Here is a 21,652-nt window from a genome sequence, read left to right as displayed (position 1 = left end):
TTTTTGAGACAGGGTCTCACTATGTAGTTGAGACTGACCTGGAACTCACTATGCAGCCCAGGCTGGTCTCGAACTCACAGCGATCCTCCTGCCTCAGCCTCCTGAGTTCTGGAATTACAGGTGTGCGCGACCACGCCCGGCCAAGAATTCAATTTTTTATAATCATTTTTTAAGGAAAATTAATTTCAAAACCAACAGACAACTCAGAATATTTAAGTCTTTCAAAAAATCTGGAAGCTGGGTGTGAGTTCAAGACCAGTCTGGGCTACATAGTTGAGTTCTAGGTCAGTCTCAACTACATAGTGAGACCCTGTCTCAAAAAAACAAACAAACAAACAAACAAACAAAAATCTGAAAACAGTCTAATGTTCAGAAATAAAACTGAGTATCGTAGGTGTAGCTCAGTGGTAGAATACTTGCTGAGGGGTTCAAGCCCTGGCACTGGCAAAAGAGCAGATTGTCCAGAGCAGTGATGGCGAACCTATCAAAGACCAAGTGCCCAAACTATAACCCAAAACCCACTTATTCATTGCAAAGTGCCAACACTTGTAATGAAATCCAAATGCTTGGCTGCTGGGGCAATGCTGGGGCAACTTAACTCAAATGCCAAAAGAGAGGGCTCTGTGTGCCTGCTGCAGTACACGTGCCAAGAGTTCGCCACTACTAGTCTAGACAATCAAAATATGAGAACCAGAGGTTATAAAAAAGTATCCAAGAAATGATCAATTTCATTAAAAATCAAAACAAGTTGAAAAACAAAATCTCTAGCCATTTTATTTGTAAAATAAGGAGATAAGAAACAATACACAGGCTGATAAAATTGACTATCAACGAATTTCTTTAAAATATTAAACCATTACAACCAACTTTAAGCCCTAACAGACATTCAATACATGAGAAATCTGCTCTTTGTATCTCAACAATTCAAGTTAAACTGTACCAATTCTGGGGAAAAAATGAGAACCAAGATCTGCAATGTAAAGGTACAAGATCCTAATGACGAATGTAACTGTACTGTACTTACTTAAAAAGTATCAATAGGCCAGGGATTTGACTCAGTGGTTCCGCCACCTGCCTCACAAGCGCAAAGGCCCAAGTTTGATCCCCGTTACAAAAAAAAGTACCAATAAACTCAATAAAAAAGAAAAAAAAAAACCTGTACCAACTCAAAAGAAGAAAAATACACAAGAGCATTTACTAAAGAACCATAGGAATTCAGCCACAACAGCAGGGTACACCTGTAAACTCAGTACTCTGCAAGGCTGAGACAGAAAAATGGACAACTTAGTGACTCAGTGAGATCCTGTCTCAAATTTTTCTTTTAGGCTTTTGAGACATTGTTTATATAGTCCAGGCTGGCCTCGAACTCATGGAGATTGCTGCCTCAGCCTCCCAAATGCTAGGATTACAGGTATGTACCATCAAACCCAGCTCAAAATATTAAAAAAGGGTTGGAGATATAGCTCAGGAGCAGTCCCTAGTACAGCAAAGCAAATAACCACCCCCTAAAAAAACCCACATACACACATATAACAATTCATAAAATATATAAATTAAACTTCAGGTCCGCTGATTAATTTCAGAATCGGGTGTCAAAGCCTTGAAAGCAAGAATGTTGATTCTTTGTTCCCTGTATTTTCGATAATACATACAAACACAGTAAGTGTTGATTTCAATAAAGTGAAAGATGGGATCAATTCTCTACTGAAAATTAAAGTTCAATGTTTCATACTTGATTAGAAGACAAAAGAAAAATATTTAAAAGAGCAACTTAAATTTTTTTCCCTCCACTTGCGGGAAAGACTAGAGTTAAAAAGTTCTGAGGCCGGGCGTGGTGGCGCATGCCTGTATTCCCAGCCCTCGGGAGGCTGAAGCAGGAGGATCACTTTGAGTTCGAGACCAGCCTGGGCTACATAGTGAGTTCCAGGTCAGTCTCAAGTACATAGTGAGACGCTGTCTCAAAAAAACAAACAAACAAGCAAAAAAAAGTTCTGAGGACTGGGGATATAGCTCAGTGGGGAAGACTTGCCTGGCATAGGAAAGCCCTCAGCTTTGATCTCCAGCATTAGGGAAAATAGTTCTGTTTCATCCTGTATTATTAAAACAATATCCAATACAACATGGTCCTCTTTCTTTTGGTACTGGGGATCGGTACCAACTCGGGTCCTTGCGCTTGCGAGGCAGGCGGTGGAACCACTGAGCTAAATCCCTGGAGAACGTGTTCCTCTTTAAGAGGTAATACAAAAAAAACAACACAATGTACGATCACTGCTCAGGCTCTATCTGCGCAGGGCAGGCTTTGTGCACAAGAACTCTACGTGATCTGTTCAGGCTGCAGAGCACATGCAACCCTGGCCAGCTAGATAGTAAGTACACAAGGAGCCCCGACACAGCACAACCCAAGGGCCTTACCGAGAAAAGTGCCGATAAAAAAAACTTTCAATGGCACATTTATCACAGGAGATGTAATATTAATAAACCAATTAGGCAGAAATGGTGTTATTCTCAAAAATATAATGTAGTTAATGAGATGTTCTCTATGACGTTCAACCTGTCATAAGAAAAAAAAAAAGAATATTAGTATCAGATAAAAGCCAATCCTGAAAATAAGCTGTTTAACATAAAACAACATATTTCAATTTCTCATTCCTGATATTTCACAATTTATCCAATATGAATAAGTTTTGTTACAGTATTTTGTTTTTTGAGACAGCATCTCCCTTTGTAGCATACATAGGCTGACCTCAAACTTAAAGCAATCCTCCTGCCTCAGCTTCCTAAATGCTAGGATACAGGCATGTGCCACCATTCCCCGCATCTTTTTTTTTTTTCTTGGTTCCAAATTAATGATTTGAAAAGGAGTTTAAAAATGATAATTTGTTAAATGCTCATTACCAGAGATAAAGGAGGTTTTTAAAAAATTGTTCTTACAGTGGTCATGAACCTATGACACACAAGACACAACAGACTATTTGTATCATTGAAAGCTCTAAAAGCTTTGCCATCACTGCAGGTCAATGTTATGTTACTAAAGATGGCTCACTTATTAGTCTAATGATGGTTCAATAATGCTATTAACACTTAAAGTGCCAAATTAAACTTTCATAATTTACATTTAAGAAACATATTCAAGCTGGGTATGGTGTCATGCGCCTATAACCCCAGCACTTGGGAGACTGAGGCAGGAGGATCTCCCCAAGTTTGACGCCAGCCAGGGCTACTTAGTGAATTCAAAGCAGCCTGAACTACATAATGAGACCCTGTCTCAAAAAACAAAAACAACAAAAAAGAAACATTCAAGCTGGATATGGTGGTACACATCTGTCATCTCATCACTCAGGGATGCAAAGGCAGACGGATTGCAAATTTGAGCGCAGCCTGGGCAAAACTTAGTGATTTAGCAAGAGTGTCTTAAATTTAAAATATGGAAAGAGGCTAGGGATATAGCTCAGGATGAAGGGGTTCCATACCCAATATCACACATAAAAGAAAAGAAAGAAATCAACTCATGGAAAGAAATCAATCAGCCAGTTTTTAATGTCTTCACCTTTCTACAGTGTAATAAGCAATCTATGACAATAACAAATTTAACTCCCAACATGTGTTGAAGTTGGCACTGGAGACTAAACTCCAGGCTTCCCCTGTGCTAGCCAAGCCCTCTACCACTTAACACCCCCAGCCTCTAGCTCCCAAGCTTTAAAACTTTCAGATAATCTTCATTTTGTGCTATTACAATATATATATCATATAAATGGATTCATTCATTGTTGATAAATGAGATTTTAAAAGTATTCGAAAACATTCTGCTGATTTAAATATAACAGTTTCTATCCCTTGGAATAGCTAATATGCTCACTACTCAAAGTAGCTTTTCTAAAAAAAAAAAAAAACCTCACAGGTAAAACTATTTGACCATTCTGTACATATATAGTGTAATGAAAAGAGCACTAGTGTCCAAGTCTAGCGCTCCAAGATTCCAGACCATGCTAAATGATCATGACAAAATACTAAGTTTCTCTGAAATTTACTATTTGTAAAACAGGACAATTCTCAAATTCCTGTGAGATCTATTTCTTTGGATTCTCCTGATGCTTCTTAGCTCATACCCATCACTGCCAGGCTCTGCCAGGCTCCTGGCAGGAGCACAGTCCCCCTGGGATGCATTAGAAGAGCTGGCAGATGCAGGTTTTCAGCGGCCCTGCAAGTGCGCAGAATCAACATGCAACACAACACACAAAGTGTCCAAGAACGTGGACACCTTCAGAGTAATGCTTTGATTTTTCTACTGATTGAATTTACCAAGTTAAAAAATTAATGTTATCATTACGGAGAGACCCAGCCTGGAACTCAGTGGTAGTGTGCTTTGCCCGAGTGAGGGATTCTCTAGCATGCAAGGAAGAAAAAAAGATAAAACAATCATTATAGGCATGAAAAATTCAAAAATTTGTATTTAAAATTATTAACATTTGGAAAGGTATGGTGGTGCACACCTGTAATCCCAGCACTTCACAGGCTGAGGCAGGAGGCTTGTTAAGAGTTTGAAGCCAGCCTGTGCTACCTAGCAAGTTCCAGGCCAACCTGGACATAGCAAGACTATGTCTCAAAAAAATTACAAGGGCCAGGGATTGAGCTCAGTGGTTCTGCTGCCTGCCTCGTAAGCACAAGGAGGAGTTCAATCCCCGGTACCAAAAAAATTTTAAAAATTAAAAAATAAATAAATAAATAAAAGTAAGCACAACACAGTGGGACACATTTGTAGTCCAAGCTCCTCAGAAGGATGAGGCAGGAGCCCAGGAGTTTTGAGGTCAGCATGGGCAAAAGGGCAAGACTCTGTCTCAAAAAACAAAAGAAGGGCCAAGGATATAGCTCAGTGGTTCCAGTGCTTGCCTCACAAGCACAAGGTCCCGAGTTCAATCCCTAGTACCAAAAATAAAGAAAAAAAAAAAAGAAACAACAACAATAACATATATTTACCTGCTGTGACCATTTTACTGCTTTCTCTGTTAGGTATCTGTATACAACTGGTCTCCCAACTAAATAGGAGAGCATATAGCAGAATGAGGCACCAAGTCCGGAACACTGGAAAACAACAGAGGCCATGAGTACTTTGTGTTTTACCATGAACTATCTACCCGAGGAAAAGCTCAACTAGTTTGCTTCTTTGGGAGACAGGAAGGTCACTCTATACATCTCTGATGTAGAGAACTCACCTGAAGTAGATCTTTCTTAGACCAAACTGTAATTCAAATGACGTCAACTGGCATTTGCAATTAAACTTAAGAGGACTACTGTATATCCAAATAATTACTGTTAGCCTTTAGAATAAGAATACAATTTCAGGGATTTAGCTCAGGGATTCTGCTGCCTGCCTCGCAAGCACAAGGACCAGAGTTCAATCCTCAGTACCAAAAAAAAAAAAAACCAATTTCAGGAGCTAAGCTTTTCTGTGCTCTGCTTAAAAACACTACCCCACCCCTGAGACTTAATTCATCGTGCCCACCAAAACCCGTAGACTGTCCAGGTTACAAAACACAATAGGAGCTGGGTGGGTGCGGTGGCACACACATACAATCCCAGCACTTCAGAGGCAGAGGCAAGGACTGCCATGAGTTCAAGGCCAGCTGGAACTATATAGCAAGACCCTATCTCAAGAAAACAAAGCAAAATAAAAAACCCACAATAGGAAAGAAAGGCTAAGGGAACTTGTAAATGCAATTACACCTGTAATAGCCCAGTTCTAGGGAGAAAAATAAATTATAACATCTCTTCATTGAAGAACTTAACAGATATCACTTAAACATCAATTGCTCTCAAAGGAACTTACTGGATTAGTGGGATTAGGGTGACATTATCGTTCTCATTAATTTATTTATAGCTGTTTTTTCCAGTTTCCCAATTCAATTTATATACTTACCAAACAAACAAGAAACAAGGCTAGTGGAAAGGGATAAAGGAACCCTGACAGTATACTGAGAAATATAGAGCCCGGAATAGCAAATGTCTGCAAGCTGTTAACTTTTAAGTTAAGGATTAAAACGTAATCAAATGGAATTTTTAAAAGACAAACCCAACATTTCAGAAAAAAGTACAGACACAGAAACCATCATGCTAATGAAACCATACCCTTATTTCAGTACTGGTTGAGTATTTCCTATTCAAAATGCTTGGGAACAGAACTATTTTGGATTTTGGATTTCTCAGATTCTAGAACATTTGCAGCATACACATAATGTCCTTAAGATGGGAATGAAGTCTAAGGTCTAGATTCATTTAAATTTCATATATACCTTATACACACAAACTGAAGCTAAATTTTATGCAGTATTTTTACTTGTTTTGGATTCTGGAGTATTTCAGGTTTTGGATTTTTTTAATTAGAGATGCTCAACCTATATTAAAAGATAAAATAAAATCACATCCAAATATTAAAAATAGGATTCCTCAGCTGCAATGTCTTCAACTCTAAGTTGACCATTTACTTATCAATAAATACCAAAATATATAGTAAATAAATACAATGCTAATAAAATTGTGCTAATAAAGAGCAAGACAAATCCAACATGTACCATAAAGAAAGGAATTCGGCGATGTGATTAAAAAAAGGAAAAAAGAAATCTTCAATAATCTTTTAAATAACATACAGAATTCTTTAATGCACTTTGATTTACTCCTATTCTCAGAAAACATGATCTCTATAGAAATCTAGGTACTCATAAGCTATGATAATTATTTTAAATTTAACTATGAAACATATCAATTAACTACTCATTTAAAAGAGAATTGAGGGTGTCAGATGTATGGTGCACGTCAATAATTCTAGCACTTAGGAAGCTGAGGCAGAAGACAGAATGTGTCCCAAAAAGCAAACAAAAATAAAGAATATCTCTACTTCTGTATATGTTTCAAATATTCAAATACTTTAACAAGAAATTTATTTCTAAGAATTAAATAAAAAGTTACTCTTTTTTGGTCTAGGGAAACAAAAAGATGAAAACGAATGATTTTTTTGTGTGTGTGGTTTGAACTCAGGGGCGCTGCCAATGAGCTACATTCCCAGACATTTTTTAAATTGTTATTTTGAAACAGGGTCTTGCTAGGTGGGTCAGGCTGGCCTCAAGCTCATGATCCTCTGGCCTCAGCCTCCCCAGTAGCTGGGATCACAGGTGTTACGGCTTTTATCCAGATGTTCCCCCAAAGTACTTATAGGTGGGGTTTTGGGGAGATAACTAGACCATGGGGGGTGATACTGGATTAGTCTACTGATGGGTTTACAGCTGAGTGTGATGCTGGGAAGGTGAGGGTAGGAAGAGATGGGTTACTGCAGGCGTGGCCTGGAACAGCATATGCTCCTCCACCCCTCTCTCCGCTTCCTGCTCACCCTGCCAAGAACTGTTTCTCCTTTGCCACGCTGCCCAGACAACTATCAACTGAAACCTCTACAAACCGTGACTCAAACTAAACCTCACCCCCTTTTACAGGTGTTGGGTATATCTCAGCAATAAGAAAGTAATAGAGAGCTGCGGATTTAGCTCAATGGTGCTGTGCCTACCTTGCAAGCACAAGGTCCTGAGTTCAATGCTCACTACCCCCCCCAAAAAAGAAAGTAACAGGCACATGCTGTTATGCCCAGCATTGACACTTTTAACATTATCCTCTGCTTCACAGTCTTCAATGACTATTCAATACCAAATATTCTAAATTCTTTAGCTTGCTATCCAGAGTCCTCTGTGGTGACAGCGCAGCTGCCCAGCATCCTAGACTTACTTCTCAGTCCTCCTCTCTTATGCCCTCTACTCCACCTAAACTGGACCACGATCGCTTCCTAACAATGCTCTGTGCTTAGGGCTCTGCTCTAGGTCTGTCCAGGCCTGTGCTATACCTCTACCTAGTATTTCTCATTATTACAGCTGGAAACAGTTTTCTGCTTTTGAATAATTAAAGCACTAGATCAGTCCTTAGCATACAATTAGTATTTTAAGAAATTGGTTAAATAAATGAAAGCTAGGGTTAAAAAAAGGAATATAATATAAAAAATACACAAGAATTTGAAATTAGGTCTTATTCCAGAGGTACAAGTGCTTGCACTATTGAATCTAGTATCACTTGCCTCCCGAGGTAGCCTAGGCTGGCCTTGAACTCAGTCCAGGAGCCTTAGCTTCCCAGGGGCTAGCATTACAGGCATGTGCCACCATGGCCAGCTTACCAAATACATTTTGAAATGATAAAATATTTGCTATACTGTTTCAAATATATTATTAGTTGAATTAATTATAGGCGTTCCTTTTTACTTTTTCTAATGTGCCTGCAAGAACTTTTAAAAGTTAAAGATGAATCACCTTTTATTAATCAGTCCTGTTACTAGTAAAACCAAGTTATGTGCCCTAAGACAAAGTATTTCCCTTTGCTCACCAAGTTTAAACATTTATAATTTTTTTTTTTTTTTTTGGTACTGGGGATTGATCTCAGGTCCTTGCACTTGCAAAGCAGGTGCCCGAACCACTGAACTGAATCCCCAGCCCCTAAACATTTATAATTTAAAATTCAAAAGTTAAGACTACTGTAAGAAAATTTAGATTTAACAAGTTATAAAAATCTATAATATATGAAATCATTACTATTATCAAGTAAACAGTAACAATATATAATCTGAATTGACAATATTAATCAATATTTAAAATTTTAAATAAGATATACTTTATATAACCTTCTGCAGGACAGGTTTTTTTGTTTTTGTTTTTTTTGGTACCGGGGATCAAACTCAGGACCTTGCACTTGCAAAGCAGGCAGAGGAACCACTGAGCTAAATCCCCAGCCCTGTTTTCGTTTTTTGAGACAGGGCCTCACTATGCAGAGTTCAGGCTGGCCTCAAACTCATGGAGATTCTCCGGCTTCAGTCTCCCGAGTACTGGGATTACAGGCATGCACCACTATGCCTGGCCTGCAGGATAGTTTTTATACTAAATTTTATGTGGACATTAAGATAACAAGACTAATGAAGAAGGATGAGTTTCAGATATTTATAGCTAAATGGATGGACCTTGAGACCATACTCCTAAGTGAAATAAATCGGACACACATGTTTAAATACCGTATTGTTTCTCTGGTGTGAGAAACTGAATATGGAAATTAGGACTGAGATGTACAATGCATGTTGAGAAATGGGAAGAAAGTGTTCAAATGGGAAGGGGAACAAAGGAGGGAGAAAGGAAGACAGGGACAAAAAAAGTGAGAATAGAAGGAAAAAATGGAGATGAAGCTTTTGCACACAGGGAGAGCAGGGGGCTTGAGGGAGGGAATGGGATATAATAAAAGTAAAAAAGTATAAACGTAAAAAAAAAGATAACAAGGCTACATTTAATGCCCCATAAAAGTCCAAAATTCATTCACACTAACTAGCTGATTGGCCAGAGTGGTGACATCTCCTTTACCTCCCATCATAAATCCCTCCCAATGTAGGGAGTGAAAATGGGGCAAAAAACAAGAATTTCCAACTTAGAAATTATAGATCTTGTTGACAAAATGTTCACAAAAGGTTTATAAAAGATAAATGAAAAGGATGAACCAGGTTTGTTTCTTATTTAGGGAAAACATTTCAATTTTAGTATATATATGCGGCCAAGGCGAGCACTAAGGAAAACATTTCAATTCATTACTGAAGTACAGGACATAAGGCAAAATAACCTATAAATCCGGCAGTAAGATTTTCACAGAGTATTGACAAAATGGAGTTAAAAGGAAAAGGTAGCAGTTATGGAAGGCAGTATATGTACAATGACATAATCTGACCAAACAGCTGCCCAAAATGGCCTGTCAAAAAGATATGTAGGGGGCCAGGGATTTAGCTCAGGGGTGCCACCACCTGTCTTGCAAGCACAAAGGCCCAAGGTTCAATCCCAGGTACAAAAAAAAAAAATGTAGGGGGCCACGGATTAACTCAGCGGCACCACACCTGCCTTGCAAGCACAAGGTCCTGAGTTCGATCCCTGGTACCACCCCCTCACAAAAGTATATTTATTCTCCAAATGTTCTCCAGATTTGAATTTTTTCTAATAGGAAGGATAATGATAAAATTAACTGCATAAAGCATACTACCAACTACAAATGCTTTTTTATATTAGAATTTAAAGCTTCCCTAAACCTGTCACTAAATTGCCTATGCTGAATAAGCTCTCCAATGTGTTCACATATATACTCAAAACACTTGGGAGGGGGGTGGGATAAAATAAAATTAATTTTTAAAAATTTGTGAAACATAAATAGAAGAAAAGAACTGGCTGGGCGTGGTGGCACATGCCTGAAATGCCAGCACTCAGGAGGCTGAGGCAGGAGGATCACTGTGAGTTTGAGACCAGCCTGGGCTACATAGTGAGTTCCAGGTCAGTCTCAACTACATAGTGAGACCCTGTCTCAAAAAACAAAAACAAAAAAAAGACCCTGTCTCAAAAAGCTACCAAAAAAAGAGAGAGAGAGAGAGAGAGAGAGAGAGAGAGAGAGAGAGAAAGACAGGGGGGGAAAAATGAATGTGGTTACACTCTAGGAAGTTGAGGTAGGAGGATCAAGAGTTCCAGCCCATCCAGAGCAACTTAGTTAAGGCCCCGTCATTAAAACAAAACAACAACAACAACAAAAAACATGGAATATTCTTAAAAACAAAGAGATAACTAGTAATTCAAACAACAGATAAATATCCTAAATTACAGAGAAAAGGAAAATATCTGATAAATGAAATAAGCACAATTCCCCAAAAAACTGGTAACAGATATTCAGAAATAAAAATAGGGCCAGGGATTTAGCTCAGTGACACCATGCTTGCCTCACAAGCACAAGGTCCTGAGTTCCATCCCCAGTACCAAAAACAAACAAACCAAAAAACCTAAATTGAGGAGACAGAATTAGTTAGAAATTGTGCCACTTTAATCTTTCATTATTTTATTTAATATTGTAACGCTACATAATATATTTTAAAATAAAAATGTTGTGTTGTAACTAAACAGCAGACCTTTTAAACCTTTACTTGAACAAAATTAAACAACATTTTTCAGTTAAAAGGATACAAAATATATGTAGTAAAATAAGCTACAAGTACTTGTACATAAAAGGTGTCCTTATATTTGGATAAAACTTTTCCTAGAGCCTTGGCATCATCCATATCTCTGGGAACCTTCATAGTCATTCTTTCTTCTCTAAAGAAATAAAATGAAAATGAAAACATTTAAGCAGAATTTTACTATGATAAAATAAAAATCAAATCAAAACATGTAGTTTGCTTTTTTTTTTTTAATGAAAATGAAAACATTTAAGCAGAATTTTACTATGATAAAATAAAAATCAAATCAAAACATGGAGTTTGCTTTTTTTTTTTTTTCCTTTGGTACCAGAGATCAAACTAGGGCCCTTGCACTTGTGATGCAGGCACTGGAACCACTGAGCTAAATCCCCAGCCCAAAAACATGGAATTTTATCCAAAAAGATTTGAGGCCTTTCTCTACATAATATGATAAGGCTACATTAAAAATTTTTAAGTTTAAAAGTCTATAAAGTATGTATTAATGCTTTAATTTCCCGAGGTATATAATCTACATATGAAAGTTCATGATAACACAAACTAAAAGTTAAAATCATTTACTCCAATACTGGCTTGAACTTAAAATTAAAATATTAAGACATGATCCACTGGTGTTAGTATATTTAAAACGTATTTAGCCTGCCTCGCAAGCACAAGGACCTGAGTTCGATCCCCGGTACCACAAAAAAAAAAAAAAAAAGTATTTAACATCACTTTGGGTAATCCTCATAAGTAAAAGTTAATAATCATTTATAATGAAAATTAAAATTTTAATGAATTCACACCTTTTCTGGACTATCCCAGCTAAAAGTTTAGAAAAAGTTAAAATATTTTTCCTTTTCTATTAATTTTACTTTTTTCTTGGTTTTTTTGAAACAGGGTTTCACTTTATAGTTCAGGCTGGCCTCGAACTTGTGGCAATCCTCCTGCTTCTGCCTCCTGAGTACTGGGATTACAGGAATGAGCCACCATACCCGGCACTATTGATTTTACTTTAAATTGGGTACCTTGTTTGGAATTAAATGATTTTATCAAAGTTCCAAGTAATCATCCTTGTATTTAAGGTATATTATGCTCATTTGTTTTCATATTTTTACTCTGCAGAACAATGACACAATGCACCTTTCTTATGATATTTACTGTAATTTTTTAAATTGAGACAAGGTCTTACTGTATTGCCCAGGCTGGACTCGAAATCATGAACTTCAGCAATCCTATCTCAGATCCTCCTCAGTAGCTGTGACTATAGGCATGCACAACCATGTAGTTGAATGCTGCTGTTTTTCTTTTTTGCGGGGAGAGGGGCACCAGGGATTGAACTCAGGTCCTTGCACTTTGGAGGGAGGCAGAGGAACCATTGAGCTAAATTCCTGGCCTAGCTTTTCTAAATCCTTTAAAAATACCTGGTAGCAGGTCCAGGGATTTAGCTCAGTGGCACCACGCCTGCCTCACAAGCACAAGGTCTTGAGTTCGATTCAGTACCAAAAATAAAATAAAATAAATAAAAATACTTGGCAGCTAGGTATGGTGGCACATGGCCATAATCCTAGCACTTGCAAGGGTGAGGCAGGACAGCTACTTCAAGGCCAGCTGGGGCTAAGTAATGAGGTGCTATCTCAGGGGAGAAAAAAAAAAGCTGGTAAACTAAAGTAGCTTATTTATAAAATCTTAAAACTAAGAGATGTAGCTCAGCAGTGCCACTGCCTGCCTCACAAGCATAAGGTCCTGAGTTCGATCCCCAGTACCACCCACCACTAAAGACTCAGCTGGTCATGGCGATGCATGCCTATAATCCCAGCACTTGGGAGGCTAAGGCAGAAGCATCACCCCAAGTTCTAGGCCTGCCTAGGCTACATAGCGAGTTCAAGGCCAGCCTGAATTACATAGTGAGACCCTGTCTCAAAATTTTAAAAAAGTAAAATTGAAGACTCCCTACAGCGGTGTACATACATGCGTATGTATGCATGCAGACACATATATAAATATATGCAGAGTGCAACCAAGATAAATATAAAAGGCTTATAATAGTACGTTGTTTGATACAAGTAATATGTTAACATTCTTAGGGCAGACTAGAAGCAAAGACAACCTTTCCACTCTATTCCTCCCCTCTTTCAATCTGCTCTTTTAAAAAAATCAACTGTTTTCTACTCCTTGATCAAAACCCAGAAAGATTCTAAAATTAAATCATATTAAAAATAAATAAATAAAATTAAATCATATTAATTTAACTTAATAACTCTTCGTGCTACCATTCCAAAGGCATTTGCACTGATGGAAGAAATCAAAATACTGGAGCTGTAAGCATAGCTCAGTGGGAGAGTGCATGCTTTGCACTCTCAAGGGCAAAGCACTTTGCATTCTCGAGGGTTCAATCCTTTGTACTGCAAAACAAAGTTTAAGTTGCGAGAAACAGGTGGTATTTTCCGATTTTTTTGAGGTGGGGTACTGGGGATCAAACTCAGCACTTGCAAGGCAAAAAAAACGGCCAGGGGTCCAGGGATTTAGCTCAGTGGTTCTGCCACCTGCCTCACAAGCGCAAGGACCCAAGTTTGATCCCCGGTACCAAAATAAATAAATAAATAAAAATTAAAGAATTTTTTAAAAGGCTGGGGATATAGTTCAGTAACCCTGCGGTCAATCCCCAGTACCACAACTTAAATCAATATCTTTCTTATAGTAGTTACCTTATTAGAAAAGCAATACTAGAAAAGTCTTGCATAGAAAACCAACAGGCAAAGTTGAAAACAATATTTAAATCATAGTACTGATGTAGACTTGCTACAAGTCATGAAAGCTAATACACAATCATCATGATGTCTGTTACTTAAAATAAGCTTAGCTTTTAATTCATTTTCTTTCTTTTTTTTCTTTTTGGTACAGGGGATAGAACTAGGGACCTTGCACTTGTGGGGCAGGCAGCAGCACCACTGAGCTAAATCCCCAGCCTTAATTCACTTTCTTTTTTTAAAAATCCACTTTCGTCTCACAAATACCCAGATATTTTCAGTTTCTTTCTTGCATACTTACTCACTAAGCTGAGGAAAATTTTTATATACCAAAAACATAAGAAAAGCTGCAGATAGGAAAATGGACACCAATATAAGCAGTGACATTCTTGCTGACCCAGCTTCTGCCCAGGCTTTTTCTGGAAGAAGGAGGAAAAAAGGTAAATATAAATAACATAAACACAAATGTAAATAAATATAAGGAAAACAGCATTTCAACCCAACATGTACCTCAAGAACCACTACCAAAGAAGAGCAGAGTTAAAAGGGACTTGGTTTATAGGAAAGCAAGAGTATGGTTTGGAGTGATGAAAGCAAGATTCAGGATGCAGGTGGAAACTTAGCTGAATATTAAAAGATGGGAGGCTGGGGATTTAACTCAGTGGTTCTGCTGTCTGCCTTGAAAGCACAAAGTCATGAGTTCGATCCACAGGACAAAAAAAAAAAAAAATGATTGGAAAAGGATTAGCCTTCTAACCTGCACTGTGTGTAGCTAAAGCTAAATATAATCTTAAGGATTTAAATAGGTAACGTAGTTCTCTTAAAGATTAAATAAGGCAAACAAATTAAATAAGGCATTTAGTATGTTAGCTCTAAAATTAAATGATTTTTTTCATTACATTATAAACTCACCATTCCTAAAATGAGACAGGAGAAAGGTCCAGACAATGTTTAACTGAACAGCAGAACATTAACTATCCTGAGTTTTCCTTGAGTACATGTTATTTCGATTGCTGCTTGTTATTTTACAGTTAGTTGGATCATGAAATATATAGACATCTGAACAAAATTAACCTCTAGGTTTACCTTAATAACTATTTTTTTCACTCTAAAATTAGGCAAAGTTTTTTAAGCACTGTGTTAAACAGCAGCACAAGGCAACAACTGAACAAATGAAAGGAAAAAAAGAAGATATTCAATTTGGAAGCACTCCTTTCTTTCATACAAACTGGTAAAAAGGGAGTCAGGGATTTAGCTCAGTGGTTCTGCCACCTGCCTCACAAGCACAAAGACCTGAGTTTGATTGCAGGTACCAAAAAAACCAAAAACCAAAAACCAAAAACCAAACAAACAAAAAAACAAACTGGTAAAAAGGGATTGTTGGTGATTACGATTCAACAACAATCCTTGCATATAATTCTAATAAACCCAGGGATTAGTATGTAATTCACTTACAGTATCTAAACATAGATAAAAGTTCTAAATCTTGTTGTTAAAATCTGTATCTAAATTTCAGGTATATACATTTATAGTGTTCCTTCTTATGGCGACATTAGATGCAAGTGCCTTTAGCATTTACAACTACTCATACTTATTTACTTCCAAATCTTCCATCATACCAGCTCCTAGTCTAAATTATACGATTATCTGCTTTTTAACCTCTTCCCCTGACAGTGTTAGAAAAAGTCAGAAATGTGCTCCTTCAGCCTACAAGTTCACAGTTTCCTAGCTTCTATCAAGGTAATCACTGATAAACAGTAATCCTTTTCTATCACTCTCCAAAAAGATTACTTGGCCATTTTATTTCTACCTTCTTCTGCCTACAACCAAAGACACTGACTCCTACTTTAGTGAGCTCCCCAATGTCTACCTCAAGATCTGTTCATGGAATTATCTTCCCTTTCCCCTTATTTTTTCATTAGTGCTAACAAACTGCCCTCTAAATCTTGCTCTTTAAATTCCCTTTTCCCCAACATCTTCAATTTTTTTCTTACAAGCAATCACACTTTCTCTAACACAAAAGAAATCCATCCTAAACCGGGCGAGGTGGTGCACGCCTGTAATCCCAGCACTCGGGAGGCTGAGGCAGGAGGATCGCTGTGAGTTCAAAACCAGCCTGGGCTACATAGTGAGTTCCAGGTCAGTCTCAACTACAGAGTGAGACCCTGTCTCAAAAAAAAAAAAAAAAAAAGAATTCCATCCTAAAAAACATAAATTAACTCTAACAATCTCTAATGCTGCCTTCATTCTTATTAGTTTCATGTAAAAATCTTTCAGAAAGCAAAATGTTGCAATATCTACAAGATCTTAGGAATTACTCTTACTGGTTATCCAGACCTCTTGTCCTCAACATTGAGTGTTTTCTAATATACTTGACCCCACCATGAAGGAAAACCTGTTTCTCTTGAGGACATAAGTCTACAGAACAAGAAAACTTTTAAAGTCACAACACTGTTGTAACACAGTTAAAGTAAAATATTTCAAGGGCTTTAAAGCTTAAAATAGCCAGGCGTGATGGCGCACGCCTGTAATCCCAGCACTTGGAAGGCTGAAACAAGAGGATCACTGTGAGTGCCTGGGCTACATAGTGAGTTCCAGGGCAGTTTCAACTACATAGTGAGACCCTGTCTCAAAAAACCAAAAAAAAATTAAAAAAAAAAAAAAAAAGGTTAAAAATTTAAAAAATCACTGACTTGATAATGAAAATGGTAGAGCTGGGTGTGGTGGCACACGCTTGTAATGTAACCCCAGTACTCGGGAGGCTGAGGCAGGAGGATCGCTGTGAGTTTGAGACCAGCCTGGGCTACACAGGTTAGTCTCAACTACATAGTAAGACTATGTAAAAAAAAAACAAAAAAAAGAAAGAAAAGAAAATGGTAGTAATACCATCAAGTATAAATTAAAGAAGCTATTAAATATAAACAATTTTTTTAAAAAACATGAAGGCACATTTATGTGAAAAAGTAGCACTCTCAAACTCCTGTAAGAAATCAGTCTTCAAGCCCTATACCCTGCAACAACGCTGCTACCATCCAATCTACACACTGCCTTGCAAGGTCCCAAGTTTGATTCCTGGTACCCAACAAAACAAAACAAAAAAACAATCTACACACTCTCTCTCACAACCACCTACCCACTTTCAGGTGTATCTGTTTACTGAGGACCAATACCAAGCTTATAATAATCTCCACAATCCTAAAAGATTTCACCAATCATTTAAATGATCCACCCAGTCTCATAGACATTCATTTCTGTTCCAATTCAGCCACCCACTTCCAGCACTACCCACTAAATTCTAACATTGCCTGAAACTGCTTTCCTGTGGACATTTTAAATTCTAATATTCAAGAAAGAAAAAAGTGGAAACAAAGCTTTTGTAAATAAGGAGGGGCAGAGGGGTTAGAGGAGAGAATGGGAAAAAAGGATCCATCATGTACAGGTAAAATCCCCAATGAAGAATGTTACCATTATGTATGTCTAAAATGTACCCAAAAAATAAAAATAAAATAAATAAAATGCACCAAAAATTTTTTTAAACTAAAAAAATTTTCTAATATTCATTTCTTTTCTTTTTTTTTTTTTTTTCTTTGGTGGTGGTACCAAGGATTGAACTCAGGACCTTGTGTTTGCCAGGCAGTTCCAGTTCCACTGAGCTACATCCCAGCCTCTTTTCCTTCCATATACAGCCTGGATTTCATATATCAACTGAGCCAACACCTTTGATAAAATCCTTATTCTTTGCTTGTAGCTGTCTGCTATGTTTTGGGGGTTGCCTGAGTGTCCCCCAGGGTTCACTGCGATGGAATGCCTGAGAATTAGTTGACTTAGGGAGGTGGCACCTACTAAGAGGTCCTTGGGTCATTGGGGGTTTGCCCACAGGTTTGCCCACAGGTCTCCTTGATAGTTCTGCCAGAGTTAACATGAAAGTCGGATTTCAGCCCCACTTAGTCCTATCTGCCTCCTGACTCAAGATGTGACTTCTAATATTTACATCCTCCATGAGGGCCTCACCAGAGGACCAATAAGGTGTCATGTCCTTGAACCAGCAAAACTATACACTAAATTTTCTTAATAAATTAGCCACCCCAAGGTATTTCCTCACAGACAGGTTCATTTTCTTTATTTCTATACCAATATAGAGGAAAATCATGAGTGTTCTACATTACCAGGAAAACTGACTTAGCCCCATTCCTACTCCCTTTTCTGGGTATATAACATGAATTAGAACCAGACAATCAGGTTGTTTTTCACCATCTAACAACAGAAAGAAGTTCAGAGACTAGCACCTGGAATGAAGCAATACAGTGAATACCAAGACTCTGATAGTGCGAGGACAGTGGGGGTAAACCTATGGCACACGTGCCACAGCAGGCTGTTTCTATTGTTGAAAACTCTAAAAGGTTCACCATCACTGTGCTAGGACAAAAATTCTCAAAACTAAAAAATAAACAAGTAAAAAAACTAACAAGAAAGCATTTAGCTTTCCTGGAATTCAAGAACTAAAGGTGGACATGGTGGCACATGCCTGTAATCCCAGCACTCCAGAGGCTGCGTTCAGGCCAGCCTGGGCTACATTGGAAGTTCAGGGCCAGCCTGAACTATAAAGAGAGACCCTACCTCAAAGAACAAACAAACAAACAAACAGAACTAAGCTTATGTTAAAGCAAACCAAGATAAGAAAAAAAACCTGATGCTGAGACAGAACTGAGCTACAGGTTCCAGCTTGATGACACTAAATTCTACTTTACTGATTTTTAAATTACCTAAACCAACAAATTCTCTTTCAGTAAAGGTTTCAATTGAGTTTTCTATTTACTGTAGACAAAAAAGAGAAAAATGCCTAAAATACAAAATTTGTGTTGAGACTGGCAACATCAAATCACACCAATACCTTGGTTAATGTCCCATTGCCAATTCTACTTTTAGATCCCACGTCTCAGTAATGAGAGCTTCCTATTTGTTCTAAGCCAGCAAGAACTATGCTTACTGTGAATCTTAAGGAGTTACTTGATGAAGCAAATTAGCAAGGCAGGATCCAGAATAGGAATCTAAGACAGATTTATTATTCCAGTTTGAACAATACTGCCTTTTAAAAGCAACTTCAAAGGCTGAGGCAGGAGGATCACTGAGTTCGAGACCAGCCTGGGCTACATAGTGAATTCCAGGTCAGTCTCAACTACATAGTGAGACCCTGTCTCAAAAACAAACAAACAAAGAAACAAATAAAAGCAACTTCAAGACAGTGGTTCCTGATAGCTGGGCACCAGGGTGCAAGCCTATAATCCCAGCTACTCAACAGGCTGAGGCAAGAGGATGGCATGTCAGAGGCCCGCCTGGACAATTTGGCAAGACTCTGTCTCAAAAGAAAAAATGTAAAAGGATAAGGATGTAGCTCAGTGGTAGAGTACCATTGGGTTTGATCCCTACTATCACCAATAAATAAATAAGTCAATGAAAAACAATAGTGTTTCTCAAATATTTTTGTTCCATTGTAATTTATTTTACATTATGATCTGCTACATACAAAATCTATATAAATGAATATGACTTCAAGAAATAAGGAGGAACGGCCACCTGCTCCACAAGGGCAAGGTCCCGAATTCGATCCCCCATACCCCCCCAAAAAAAGTTGAGGAAGAAGGGGATGTATCAACTCCCCATGATGAATGTAATCATTATGTACTAATAAAAATTTTTTTAAAAATTGAACCTACATGCTAGACAAATGCTTTACCTCTGAAATATATCTGATCTGGAACATTGTATTTCTAACATGAGTTAGAGAAAGACAAAGGGAGAAGAGAGGAAAAAGAAAAAAATTGGCAATCATTAATCATCAGGCTGGATAAAAAATTCCCTAGCTTAATATAATCTGATGCCATTGGAACAGGCCAATCAAGAAGGCCAATGCTTACTGTCACCCAACAGAACACCTCCACTGACAACAAATTAGTCTCTTTGCTGACACACACAAAAGGTTCACGCTAACCTTTGAGCTGTTTCCCTGGCCCAGCAACTCCTTCTCTCATTACTTATTCAAACTCTATTTCTCTAAGAAGGCATGCCTTCACACTTTATAGATGTGTTGTCTGCAAAAATCACTTGACAATATTATAAAACAGTAAGTAAGGCTGGGCATGGTGGCACCTGCTTGCACTCCCAGTACTCAGGAGACTGAGGCCAGCCTGGGACACAAAGTGAGTTAATTCATTAAATTTTTAAAATAAATTTATTTGAAATTACATTACCTGTAATTCCCTTTACACTTTTTTTTTCCTTGAGACAGGGTCTAGCTACACAGTTCATCATCCTGCCTCATGTGTGTGGCACCATGTGGATGTGATAATTTCTTTATGAGCTTAAAAATGCTTCTTAAAAGCTCAATCATTTCTACTGCTGAAAAGCAATAAGCAATTTTGTGCAAAGATGGAATCACGGTATTTAGTTTCTAAGTATACTTTTTCTCTTAGAACAAATTTAAGCCAGGCATAGTGGTACACGCATGTAGTTCCAGCATTTGGGAGGCTGAGACAGGAAGACTGCTGAGAGTTCGAGACCAGCCTGGGCTACACAGTGACTTCACGGCCACCCTGAACTACATAAGACCCTGTCTCAAAAAACCAAAACAAAACAGTATTTAAAGCCCTGCGAAAAATTCCAGGATGCTGTAGCCGGGGGAAGTGGTTTTAAAATGAATGTGCTTAGCTATAAGGTTATTAACTGTTAACATGAATTATTTCATTTAACTCATGCATCAACCGATTAAACAGATAATAGTATTATCCCCATTTTACAGTTTGGACACTGAGCCTTTTAAAGTTGACAAGCCCGGGGCTGGGGATTTGGCTCAGTGGTTCTGCTGCCTGCCTCGCGAGCGCAAGGACCGGACTTCCATCCCCAGTACTAAAATAAAGAAAGAAAGAAAGTTAACAAGCCCAAGGTTCCAAGTAAAAGATAAAGAAAAGACTCAAATCCAGGTAGGTACTCCCTGCCACCTGGGAGTGCCACTCAGAAGATCAAGTCCCTGCTCTTAACTACTGTACTAATTTGGCTTTGTGACTATACACAAGTGATGTACCCTAGCCGGAGCCTCAGTTTCTTCATCTGTAACAACGCAACGAATGCTAAAGTTCCTTCTCGATCTGTCTGGCTTCGTTATCAAACTTACAATCTCCCCGGGTCGGAAGTAGCCAGCTGTCATTTCTTTGGACTGAATTCAATTTAAAAGGCATTTGCGAGCAGGGGATTTGGCTCAGTGATCCCGCCACCGGCTGCTCGCAAGCACAAGGTCCTGAGTTCGATCCCCGGTATCAAAAAAAAATTTTAAAAAAAGGCACTTGCCACTCACCCACCAGGCGTCCGGCTTTCGCTGTGCGGGGTAGGAGGATATGCTCGAGGAACCCCTGCCTAGCTCCGGCCCGGACGCCAGCAGGCCGCTCCTTCCCCGCAAGCCCCCGAGATCCGCTGGTGTCCTTTCCCTCCGCAGCCGCTCCAGGCACACTCAGCCCTGGACCCCCAGGTCCACTCACCCTTCAGGTGGTCTCCGCTAACGGGCGCCGCGGGTCCCCGCGTCCCCTCCGTCCCGTCCTTCCCTGCGTTCGTGTGGAGCGCGCCGGCCGGCGATCGCTCTGAGACTCTGCCTTTCGCCATGGCAGCTGCAAGGCAAGGGGAGAGAGCTGGGTGACGCAGAGGCCCCCTAACAACAAAGCCGGGAGCAGATGCTTTACCACGCCCAGGCGCCAAGCCAGAGCCACTTCCGGCGCGACCTCCTCACCTGAGACGACCTCAGCCCGGCAAGTACAGTGACGCTCAGTGGACACCGCAGCGCCGGCTGGGACGAGGCCCCGCCCTGCGCCGC

At 38.8% G+C, this 21,652-nt stretch overlaps 1 protein-coding gene across 2 annotated transcripts in view; it reads right to left on the bottom strand.

The window, feature by feature from the left end:
* Tmem41b (transmembrane protein 41B) overlaps positions 1 to 21,646 on the bottom strand; it is a 24,748-nt gene extending 3,102 nt beyond the window's left edge. For both annotated transcript variants that reach the window (XM_010615300.2, XM_010615301.3), the window contains exons 1-7: positions 21,569 to 21,646; positions 21,324 to 21,449; positions 14,096 to 14,213; positions 11,055 to 11,183; positions 5,915 to 6,008; positions 4,975 to 5,079; positions 2,413 to 2,551 (exon numbers count right to left, since the gene is read on the bottom strand). In XM_010615300.2, the coding sequence (XP_010613602.1) occupies positions 2,413 to 2,551; positions 4,975 to 5,079; positions 5,915 to 6,008; positions 11,055 to 11,183; positions 14,096 to 14,213; positions 21,324 to 21,444 (706 nt within the window). In that variant the 5' untranslated portion in view covers positions 21,445 to 21,449; positions 21,569 to 21,646. The remainder of the gene's footprint in view (positions 1 to 2,412; positions 2,552 to 4,974; positions 5,080 to 5,914; positions 6,009 to 11,054; positions 11,184 to 14,095; positions 14,214 to 21,323; positions 21,450 to 21,568) is intronic.
* Positions 21,647 to 21,652: the final 6 nt, after the last annotated feature.

The sequence above is a fragment of the Fukomys damarensis genome, unplaced genomic scaffold, assembly GCF_012274545.1.
Source record: "Fukomys damarensis isolate Sample0158 unplaced genomic scaffold, DMR_v1.0_HiC HiC_scaffold_16, whole genome shotgun sequence".
Lineage (NCBI taxonomy): Eukaryota > Metazoa > Chordata > Mammalia > Rodentia > Bathyergidae > Fukomys > Fukomys damarensis.
This window is presented reverse-complemented; position numbering and strand designations above follow the sequence as displayed.